Raw genomic sequence first — 12159 nt, forward strand, 5'->3', positions numbered from 1 at the left:
GGGTTGCTAATCACTATAAACTGACATTGTGAGTATCTGCCTAAGGTATGGAGCACTGAGGGTAAATTGAGTGCAGGCCCCTTTAATGCTACCAGCAGGGGCGGGATCAACCCAGCAGGATGATTGACAGCTTTGAAGAAAAGGTAGCTGTATTGGCTAACAGAGTGTGGGGTCAAGAGGTGAAGCAGGAAGAAGCAATGCATGTGGAAGAGAGAGAGAGAGCAGCAGCAGCATGGTGTCTGAGCTGAATGGAACTGAGGTGTGAAGAGAGTGACACAGAGAGAGTTCTTAATCTCCCCAGCTAATCTGCCAGCCATCCCTGCTAGCAATAAAAGTGCAGGCTACTGAGTGGGACACAGTGGAAATAACTGCTAACAGCAGCAGCAGCAAGGTGCAAAGACACACAGAGCCCTATGTGCTCAGAGGAGACCCTGCAGAGCAGGACAGCATGCAGAGTGGAGGACACTGTAACAGCCTGTACCAGCAACATCCAATAAAGCGTGAGTCTGACTATAACACCCCTGTGTAAAAGTGTGCTCCCCACTAGATCCAAGTTTGCACCACTCACCCCAACTCCAGTATTAACAGAGGAAAGAATCCACAGAGAACTCAGGCAAAAGATAGCTCCTGGCTATAGAAGTGGGTCCCTGTCAGACCCCCCAGCAGAGTATAACAGGACTGCCCTAAAAAGACTGTAACCTTTATAAAAGGATCTCTCAGTAGACTGTGAATGCAGAGACTTCATTTAACCCCTTCATGCTTTGAATGTGGGATTCAGCATTAACCAAGCCCTGTCTAAGGATTTGAGAACACCTAAATGAGTTGGCCTTGCACTGTTTTCAGTTAGCAAACCTATTGCAAGACTCTCAGCCTCTGACCCCCAAATAAAGACTGTGCTTTACTGCTGACTGAGCCAACCTGAAGAGACTGTTACACATCATTTGATCTGCAGGATCATTACAAGGAATAGTGACTTTTGAGTTGTATCTGGGTACCCAGTAGTAGGATGATATAGCAGAGTCTAGTTAATGTATGCAGCTATTGCACATAATAGTAAGTGTATTGTGAAGAGAAGTTTGCATATATTGCAGAGACACAGATTGTGTTACAAGAATTGAATTGTTCATCGGATTGGATATATTGTACTCTTCCGCTAAAGATGTGTACAGAAGTGTGCAGTGCTTTGTTTGCTTGATACTATAATTGCCGTTATTACTGAAGGTGATCATTTATACCCTCACCCAAGAGTCACAAAATAAACCGTTATAATTGTACCAACTTGTCCATTCATTGGCCCTTATTCTGATCTGTGCGGCCGGAGCCGCATACGTTGCTCCGGCCGCACAAACCAATCCCCGCCTACAAGACGGATCGCCACGGCCGTCCGTACGCGGACGGCTGGCGATCCGCATGAAAATGGTGGGGCGTACGCCTCCACCATGGTGGGAGCTGCCCCCTGCATTCGATGGTCGACGACCATCGAAGGCAGGGCCGCACGCTCCACCAGCTCACGCAAGCTTAGACCACACGGACAATCGTCCGTGTGAAAGCTTGTATGGGGGCGGAGAGCTGACATCCGGCGATGTCAGCTTTCCGCCCCCATCACTGGCGTCATAGCCTCATTACCATGCATACGCCCCGCGTTTGCATGGGAACGCCCATGAAACGCGGGGCGTATGCATAGGGAAATGAGGGTATTAAGCCCCTCACGCCCCTATACGCCCCCTTTGCGGCGTATAAAATTTTTGTGCGGCGATTTCGCCTGCACATGCGCAGAGTGACCTCTGCGCATGTGCAGAGTGAAAACATCGGCGGTACGGCCGCACGCGGGCCGTACCGCCGAGATCAGAATAAGGGCCATTGTGAGCAGAAAGACTCCTGACCGAATTGGAAAAGAAGAACTGAAGTAACCTCACAGTGTGAACTCCACCCAGTTCAGGTAAACCGGGCCACCACTGGCCTTGGGGGTGTCACACAACCCTGGTTCATACTCAATGACAGCAATGAAATCAGGTGTGGTGTTGTTCATTCGTCATCTATTTCCTAGATCGTCAATCTTTTTTCCAGTTCCTCAAACAAGACAAATTGAACCATGGTGTTTTTTAAATTTCTAAGTTAAATTTCCCAAAAACGGCTTTGTCATGCACATCACTGGGTCCAGAGGTACCGTGTTGCCTAATTTGGCAGCTCTGAGTGCCACGGTGTGTCCACAATGCAACAGAAGCACATGCACACACATACACACTTATTATATAAGATATTCAGGGGCAGATTTATTAAGCTTGGTGAAGTGATAAAGTGCCCGGTCTTCATCACCGACCAATCAGCTGTCATTTTTCAAACCAAACCTTTCCCTTCATAGTTAGAAGCTGATTGGCCGGTGATAAAGACCAGACACTTTGTGGGAAATTTACTAATATGAAAAACCTAGTTTTTCGTATTAGTATTTTCCCTACGACTGCATACGACTGTTTCAGTCGTATGCAAAGTCGTGTTCCGGAGGGGGATTTACAAAGCAGTCATATACGACTGCTTTGTAACCCTCCGATGTCGTAGTAATTCGTATTAGCTGGCCATATATACGGCCGCTAATACGAATTAGTAGAGGCAGTCTGCACGGATCAGTCAGATCCGTGCAGGCTGCAAGGTGTAAAAAAAATAGAAAAATAAATAAATTTAAAAAAAAAACCAGCATGGGGTCCCCCCCACAGCTGTAACCAGCACCAGGCTGAAAGAGCCGGGCCGGTAATTAAAAATCAGGGAACCCGACAAATAGGGGTTCCCCGATTTTTAACAACTAGCCCCAGGCTCCAGGTCCGGGGCTGGTTCCCAAAATATGGGGGACAAAATGACTAGGGGTCCCCCGTATTTTAAGAACCAGCCCCAAGCCAAACCAGCCAGCAGGGTAATGCCACAGCCGGGGGGAGACTTTTTATACAAGTCCCCCCGGCCAAAGCATTAACCATCTGACCAGTCAGCCTGGCCAGGGGCCCTGGGGAAGTGGGGACCCCCCAATAAGCCTGGTGCTGTCCCCGGTGGCCCTGTACGGTGGCCACCGGGCTGATACTGGTGTAAAAAAATAGATGAATAAACTATTGTTTTAAACTGTGGAACTATGAGTCCCAGCAAGCCTCCCCCGCAAGCTGGGACATTTGTAGAACAACAAGTTCCAGCGGGGAGCTTGCCAGAGTCGCCGGCAGCTTGAAGAAGATGCAAGAAAACCTGAACTACATCGGATCAAGCCTGAAGAACTTCCATGGAGGACCTGGGTGAGTTGGATTTCCTTCCACAGGTCCACCATGGATTTCTTCGGACCCTGGACCGGACGCCGACATGGAAATCGACATGCTGAAAAATGGCGACATGGATCCGGAACCAGGACAAGGCACCGGATCAAGACCCTGGGACCTACCTATGGGATCAAGATAGGTAAGTATCAGTATGTGTGTAATGTATGTATTAAACTTATTTTTCATGTGTCAGTGTGTATTTATTGAACTATTTTTTTAACTGTGGAACTACAAGACCCAGCGGGCCCTTTAATGCCCCGCAGGCTGGGACTTGTGGTTCTCCAAGTCCCAGCTTGCGGGGGAGGCTTGCTGGGACTCATAGTTCCACAGTTTAAAACAATAGTTTATTCATCTATTTTTTTTTTACACCAGTATCAGCCCGGTGGCCACCGCACAGGGCCACCGGGGACAGCACCAGGCTTCAGCCTGGTCAGGTAAGTCCTGGAGGGGGGGACCCCTTTATTGGGGGGGTCCCCACTCCCCCAGGGCCCCTAGCCAGGCTGACTGGTCAGAGGGTTAATGCTTTGGCCGGGGGTATAAAAAGTCTCCCCCCGGCTGTGGCATTACCCTGCTGGCTGGTTTGGCCTGGGGCTGGTTCTTAAAATACGGGGGACCCCTAGTCATTTTGTCCCCCGTGTTTTGGGAACCAGCCCCGGACCTGGAGCCTGGGGCTGGTTGTTAAAAATCGGGGAACCCCTATTTGTCGGGTTCCCTGATTTTTAATTACCGGCCCCGGCTCTTTCAGCCTGGTGCTGGTTACAGCTGTGGGGGGGACCCCACGCTGTTTTTTTTTTTTAAATTTATTTATTTTTCTATTTTTTTTTACACTAAAGCCTGCACGGATCTGACTGATCCATACAGGCTAAAGCCAAATATGACAGGACAATCAAGGTGTATTTTCCTGTCATATTTTCGTGCCTGTTTTACACCAATTAGCAGCCGTATTATCAATACGGCTGCTTAGTAAATCAGGAACCACCATTCTTTTGAATGGTGATTCCTGTTGCATCCTATCGATGGTGTAGACATTCGTATTTGTAAATACAAATACGAATGTCCCATCTTTAAGAATACGAAATGCTGTATTTTTGGGATAGTAACTCCCGAAAATACAAATGTGTAAAAAATAGGTGTATTTCTGCCTACGAATACACCTATTTTTTACAAATTCATATTAGTAAATTTCCCCCTTTATCACTTCACCGAGCTTAATAAATCTGCCCCTGAGTCAGAAGCTGGATATCAAAAAAGTCCAGTTATGTGATCTCACACAATGCAGTCAATGGCCGTTACTGTACCTTTCTCACTGCCATAGTTCTCCGCCATGATTGGCTTTAAGTTATAAGGATTCTTATCCGCTTTGTATATATATCCACTATCCAGAGTAATGGCATCTGCGTCTCCTTTCTGGAAAACAAAGGCTTTCTGTAAATCCAGTGTTTAATAAACTGATTCATTGATTTTACTTTGCAGTATTTTATTTCTACATCTGATTTATACTAATAAAGAATATAGAGTATGTGTCTGGCAATGGGGTTCCTTTCATATTCATATGCACCTTATTTATTATTATTATTATTATTTTTATTAACAGTTTCCTATATAGTGCAGCATATTCCGTTGCGCTTTACAATAGGAGACAGTGATACAACAAACTGGGTATTTACTGTACATACAGTCAAAGGTATGATGGCCCTGCTCGCAAGCTTACAATCTATAGGGAAATAGGCATTGATACATAAGGATAGATATTCTTTATTGCATTAATTCCACCAGAATGCAAAGGTTCCTGGTGTGCTGTATGATACGGTGACCCAGCAGTTTGGGCCATGGGTCAGGAGGATGGAAAATGTGAAAAAGTGGACATGTGTGGACTGGACAGTGGGGATTTCATCAGATAGGAATGGTATATGAAGGTTAAGTGGCTGGTTCTGGAATTTGATAAGCTTGCCTGAAGAGGTGAGTTTTCAGGGAACGCTTGTAGGTTTGGAGACTGGAGAAGAGTCTTATTGTGCTTGGGAAGGCATTTCACAGATTGGGTGCAGCCCGACTAAAGTCCTGCAATCGGGAATGGGAGCGATTAATAAGTGTGGATGCGAGACGTATGTGCCTAATGATATCAGGGTGTGTAAAGTTCAGTGCTTCAGTTAAAGTTGAGTGATAGGGTTGGGTACCAGTATTTTTCTAAATTTAGCCTTACTTATAAATCTAAATACAAGGTGAGTATCCATTATCCCTAAATCCCAAAACCTAAATATTCAGAAAACCGTAGGTTGTTTGTTACCCCCTTGTCTTTTTTCATGCTCGCCTCGTTCACTAGTGTCCACGGTGGCTATCAGAATCATCTTCACCGGCATCTCTGGTCTCAGGGATGCATTGCATGGGTGCACCGGTGACGTCACCGGCACACCTGCACACATTTGAAATGCACCCTTGGGCCTGGGGATGCCGCTGAAGACTAATCCGATGGTCGCCATGGATGCCAGGGGACACCGTGGACATCGTGGGATGGCCAGGGGACCAGGTAAGGTCTCGAGCATTTCGCTAATGGATGCTCAACCTGTGCTCATATTGGGTATAAGTTATGGAAGAACATGCCCAGGGCCAGATTAAGAATGGGGCAGATGGAACGGCAGTTCCAGTCCTCCACATAATAGTAGGTCCATCATCCTAACAGCATGATGATCACCAGACAGACACCAGCTGGCCACATGGTAAAGCAGAAATCATAAGTACAGGTTGAGTATCCCTTATCCAAAATGCTCGGGACCAGGAGAATTTTGGATAACGTATTATTCCGTATTTCGGAATATTTTAATATTTCAATGATGTATTTTGAAGTATCTTGCATTTATGCTGTATAAACACATAATATACACACAGATATATTTTATTACCACATAAAATACACACAAATATATTTTAATTGTTCAAAAAACAAGGTTTCAAAACGTGAAACAAAATGTGTGTACTATCTCAGCATTGAATTTGAATGCCAAGCAATCATTGTCTTGCACATATATAGTGCCAGTTACATATCATGTCCCCAGTGATGCTGTTACAAATGTCCCCAGTGAGTTTTTAGCAAAAAAAATATTTTTTTTCACTTTCTGGAATGTCCGTATTTCGGAATAATTCGGATAACGGATATTCGGATACGGGATACTCGACCTGTATTACAATTGCATTCCTATTTTCTACACATTGATGCAATTTTTGTAGTTTTATATATCTAGGGAGACACTGGGGCTAATAGTGCATGGGATCTACATGGCACTGGCCTTGCCTCATCCACTTCTCATAATAGGCCTTTGAACATGTTAAGCTCTAGGCCAAGTAAACCCTTAGTCTGGCCCTGAACATGACCAACAATTTTGATTAGCAGAGAGGAGTACTGACTTCTGTTTGGGCATAAAAGGCCGTAACTACCTTTTAAGGGCAATACCCTGGCTGATTGATTGAGCATGGGTTGAGTAGTCGACAGTAACATGTTCATAATGACATGAGAGTGTCAACATGGTTCAAATTGTTGGCAGGCACCTGGTCGGCATATCATCTGGATAGACCTGCACATAGGACTCCAACAGCTTATATCCAAAGCTGTGGTATAGGAATGGTCTGAGACTGGCACAGCAGGTTAGTCTAGCCAAATGCTCACAATGGTGCTGTTATTGATGTATGCCTCAGGGGCAAACGCAGGATTTTCAGAAGGGGGTTTCCAGAGGGGCAGAGCAAAGCACGGAGATGGACACTTAGGTGACCCTGTATATTCCGGGTCAGTGAAAGTATTATAGATAGACCAAATGTATATAAATAATATGAATTTTATATATATATATATATATATATATATATATATATATACATATATATATATATATATACATATATATATATATATATATATATACATATATATATATATATATATATATATATCTATACATATATATATATATATATATATATATATATATATATATATATATATATATATATATATATATATATATATAGATATATAAACATACATATATATACATACAGGGGCATCAACAGCAGTGTAGACCCCTGGGCATAGCAATGTATTGGGGCTTTTACCGATCCTCCAGTGGTGGTGGTGGGGGGGGGACTTTGATGTCTCGCGGGTGGTAGGGGGTATTATATCAACCCCTCAGCATGTAGGGCCTGGATCAGTAATTTCCATGAATTACCCCTTTACTGCACAGATGGTGGGAGATGGGGTGGGAGAAGGGGTCATTGGGCTGAATGAAGGGGCCCTGATACATAACTTCCAGGGTGGTATAGGATGTTTAATACGCAGAGGAGGGGTGTATAGTGGAGTGGGCTTATTATTCATCATTTTCTGGTGGGAGGACAGCTTGCTTGACTGCAGATATCTCCAGTTCCCGGAAATAGATTTCTTAGATTTTAATGGAATTAAAAACTAGAGAATCCCACCTACCAAATGGTATTGGGGACTAGGGGATCAGAGTTCAGGAGGCAGAGCAATCTGCCAACGAGTATATAGAACTACATACCAGGTGTATAGAGCTGGAGCAGTAACCAGCTGCTCGAAGGCTGATATCTCTGGTTTTGGGAACAGAAAAGACAAGCTTCTATTGTCCATCAAAGGGGGAGAGTCACAGCTTTTGGAATATACCCTCAGAAAAACTCTATGTCAGACAGAACCTGAAATATCTCACTGGAAATGGCAATTAACAGACTTGGATGGGGACCACTGTTTGAAGTCAGATATCTCCGGTTCCCAAGGGACGATTTTTAAAATTCTTGTACCTATGGAAAGAGGGGACCCTCAGCTTTCAGCCAATGCCTTGGGAAGGAATGCTGGTGCTGTCTAGGCCTCTCCACAGAAGAAGAGAGTAGAGCTGAGCCCACTAGCTGGATCACAGCACCTTGGCAATGGACCTGGCAGGTGCCGGGATCGGCACATGGACACAAGTGGCAGTCAAACAGCGCATGCGCAAAACACAAGCTTCTATGGACTGCACTGGCTGCAGCCCATAGAAGCCAGGTATATGAAAGGCAGTGAGTGGATTCCCACAGGAACCCCTTTTTGCTAATTGCAGCCCATTTCGGCAGTCTCAGTGGGATGGCCTGTAGTGTCTGGGATTGACATTGAGAACTTTCATTAGGCACTGCCAGTTACAATGAAGCCAGAGCAATCACGGACTGCATCTGTTTGCAGGTGTGCAAACAAGGTTCGATTGCCTTGCGATTGGGAATGAATTGGGATCGAATCTCACGGCAAGCAAAATGCATTCCATTATGACAATATAGTACAGATCTGTACTATATAGTCTTGCCTGCACAGTCTATTTTTCTGTTCGATTTCCTCTAAACAGGAGCACGTATTGGGATCGAATCGGCATGGAATGCGGCTGGAAACCGTTCATCCATATAGTCAAAATCGAATAGAAAGTTAGTCAGAATCGCACTGTGTATCCACTACACTACGCTGACCCGGGTGGTGTATTTTACTGGAGAGGCTACAATCCTACAGCCAAAAGGCAAGATCCACCACTGCAAAGCATTATTTATAGTTCGATTATAATTCCAGAAAATATCACTAATGAATGTACCATTAGTGTAAACTTACCGCAATGGCTTTTAAGCATTCTTCAGTGCTGCCTTTATTGATGCAGCCTAGGGATATCTGTTGGGTTCCACAATTCTTTGACAATTCTCTGCATTTCTTTAGTTCAGCTTCGGAGATGGCACACCAGGTGACTTTTTTTGCCGGGGCAGCAATGCAGAGAGCTACAGTAGATACAGAAGTGGAAAAACAACATTATGACCTGGTTAAAGTTCCACGGTCTTTAGCTGTATAATGCTAATGTTTGTGGTAACACAATTCTACCAATCCACCAATTCTACCAATACAATACAATTTATACCAATCCACAACTCTCCAATTGTTGTGGATTGGTGGCAGAATGGTGAGTATTGCTACCCACAATGCTAAGTGGATGAATTTAAAAAAAAATCCACAACAAAATGAGCACCACAACCATTTAAAGGATACTTTGGTGTCAATTTTGGTGTCGATGTGTGAGTTTTGAAAAGTTGGAGGGGTTGCACATGTGCATGTGGAAATATGCGCATGCACAATCCCTGGGAGCAAACAGCTTTGACGAGTGTGAAATTCGCTCCAGGTGGGTAGGTCCAGGGGTGGGCAGGGGCGTCAGCAGGGGAACACCCAGGATATTATAAAATGCATGGGAATGCAGGCGTGTCGATACCTGCGTAGGGTGGGTGGCTGTCAGTCCCCACCACCTCGCCGCCAGTCCCCCCTGTTGGTCACTGCTGCCCCACCGCACCCCCCCCAACCCTGTCCGTCTCCCTGAAGCGGAGACAGGCAGGGTTCGGCTGCCCAACCACCGAATGACTGGGACGCACGTGCGTGTGAGACGTTCTCGCATCCCAGACTAATGGAATCCCTCTCAGCCAGCGCTCGCCAGCGTGGACATTCTGGCAAGCGCTGAAGCTGACTGAGAGGGGCTCCATCTGTAGTTCAAAAATATTCATGCAGAAAATAAGCCAAAAGTGTTAACATAAATATAGTAAAATGAGATTAAGAGTTTTGGCTGTACCATTGGGAGTTATAACAACAAATTAGTTGCTTTGTTTGTATCATTTGTAATGGACAACAATGGTTCCCAAATAAATCCTGAATTACAGCACACTGGAGCATCAGCATTTTTTCATGGCACCCCTAGGATAAGTTTTTTACTAAAAGATTTTGGGAAAAAATTAATTAATAAAATTATTTTGTGCGTACCTGTCATCCTAAACTGGGTACACACTTAGATTTATCTGTCCAATCTCTCTGGTGGAAACAAAAATCTGGAAATGAAATTAAGCAAATGACAATCAACCATTTGCTCCCAAATCCTGGTAAATGGACAAGACAATTGGTCTTTTAACTTTATTAAACCAAACAAATGTAACTAATTTGTCTGAGCGACCATTGTCGTTTTTCCAGCGTTTGGGAGCAAATGGTTGCTTGTCATTTGCTCAGTTACATTGCCAAATTTTTGTTTCCACCAGAAAGATTGGACAGATAAATCTTTAGGTGTGTACCTAGCATTATGCTCAGTTATGTAGTGGTATACAGTTGTACTTCTGGTTTTCCAGTTGTTTTATGATTGACAGCCACTAGCATTGAATTGATTTGATCCTAGACCACCAACCTGCAAGAGCCTTGTAGTACCCCAGGGTGCCTAAGTACAAAGGGGCAAATGTATTAAGCCTGGTACAATTATAAAGTGGTGATAAAGTGGAAGGTGACAATGCATCAGCCAATAAACTTCCAACTGTCATTTTTTCAAACAGCTGATTGGCTGGTGCATTATTAACTTCCACTTTATCACCATTTTATCACTTTACAAGGCTTAATACATCTGCCCCAGAGTTTGGGAACTACTGCAAAATGATTAAAATCTCTCTATCTATATCTCTATCTATCTATCTATCTATCTATCTATCTATCTATCTATCTATCTATCTATCTATCTATCTGTCCATCCATCCTATGGAGAAAAGGAACTGACAATCCGAATGTATACAGCTCTGATTTATCCCCCCCCCTCCACACACAAATATATAACAGATACATAATGGTCATAGGGTGCACTAAGGGAGATTAATAGACTCTTCAGGGAGTCAGGGAGATTGCTGCTATTTCAGGGAGTTTCCTGCAGAATGTGTAAGGATAGGCAACTGTGCTGCACTAACTAACACTAACTACACTAACAATGTAACTAGGTCTTTGCTTATAAGCTATCTATAGAGATTTCTTTTATATAGTTTCCTGTTCCCCCTGGTGTCCACGGCGTCCATCGGATTTGTCTTCAATGGCATCCCCGGTTCCAAGGATGCATTGCGCGGGTGACAGGTGTGCCAGTGATGTCACGGCGCAATGCATCCTTGGGAGCAGGGATGCCGCTGAATATGGATCTTATGCCCGCTGTGGACACCAGGGAAATAAGGTGAGTATAAAAAAGGTGCAGAGGGGGCGGGGGGATATTCTGGAATCCTGCGGTTTTCAGAATATTTGGGCTATCCGGATAAGGGATACCCAACCTGCAGTTGCGTAAAGCATACAGCAATAATTATGTCACACTACCATGAAACGGAGCACCTGTCACTTACCCAGGATGCTGATGCAGAGAGTCCATTGGAAAGTAGAAGCCATTGCCACTGCAGAGTTCCTCCCAAACTGCCAGAGCTCAGTTTGTGGAGAGCAGTTGGAATGAAGCGCAGCCTTTTATACAATCCCAGGGAAGCTGACTAGACACATTTAGTGTCCCTGTAATGTTTGCACAATGGTGTTTCACAACAGTGTCTCCTCTTCTCCTCCCTCTCACCGATCCCCAGAGAGACTTACATTTTTGGAACAAATTTAGTTTGAACGCTTCCTAGATAGAGCTGGATTAACTCTTACTTCTAAAGAGAGATTAGGAACAGGGAATAGAAGGGAAATTCCCACTCATTAGTCTGCAGTAGGAACAGTTCCAGGTGAGGATAAATAAAACCAATGCATTCATTCCTATGGAATCCCATTTTATAGAATAGTCCCCTGTACAGTTATTAACAGCAAACTCTTTAAACACCACAGTAAATACTAAATTATATTTAGTTCTGATGTATCTACAGGTACAGTAGTCCTATCTTACCTGTGTTTAATTGCTGACCTATGGCATACCTCCCAACATGACCCTCTCCAGGAGAGACACAGTGTGAGCTTTTGATACTGTCCCACATCGCAGACTGTTAAATAAACTTGAAAGCTTGGGATTGGATTCTAAGATAGTTGAATGGATTAGAGCGTGGTTGCAGGACAGAA

The 12159-nt window shown here is 44.3% G+C and overlaps 1 protein-coding gene across 1 annotated transcript in view; it reads right to left on the reverse strand.

Annotated features, from left to right (window-relative positions):
- The window catches only part of LOC146064651 (serotransferrin-B-like), a 60261-nt gene extending 48639 nt beyond the window's left edge, over positions 1-11622 (reverse strand). Inside the window, exons 1-3 of the mRNA XM_083178409.1 lie at positions 11466-11622; positions 8911-9071; positions 4589-4697 (exon numbers count right to left, since the gene is read on the reverse strand). Of these exons, the coding sequence (XP_083034535.1) occupies positions 4589-4697; positions 8911-9071; positions 11466-11508 (313 nt within the window). The 5' untranslated portion in view covers positions 11509-11622. The remainder of the gene's footprint in view (positions 1-4588; positions 4698-8910; positions 9072-11465) is intronic.
- Between the last annotated feature and the right edge of the window lie 537 nt (positions 11623-12159).

The sequence above is a fragment of the Crinia signifera genome, chromosome 3, assembly GCF_055691185.1.
Source record: "Crinia signifera chromosome 3, ASM5569118v1, whole genome shotgun sequence".
NCBI lineage: Eukaryota > Metazoa > Chordata > Amphibia > Anura > Myobatrachidae > Crinia > Crinia signifera.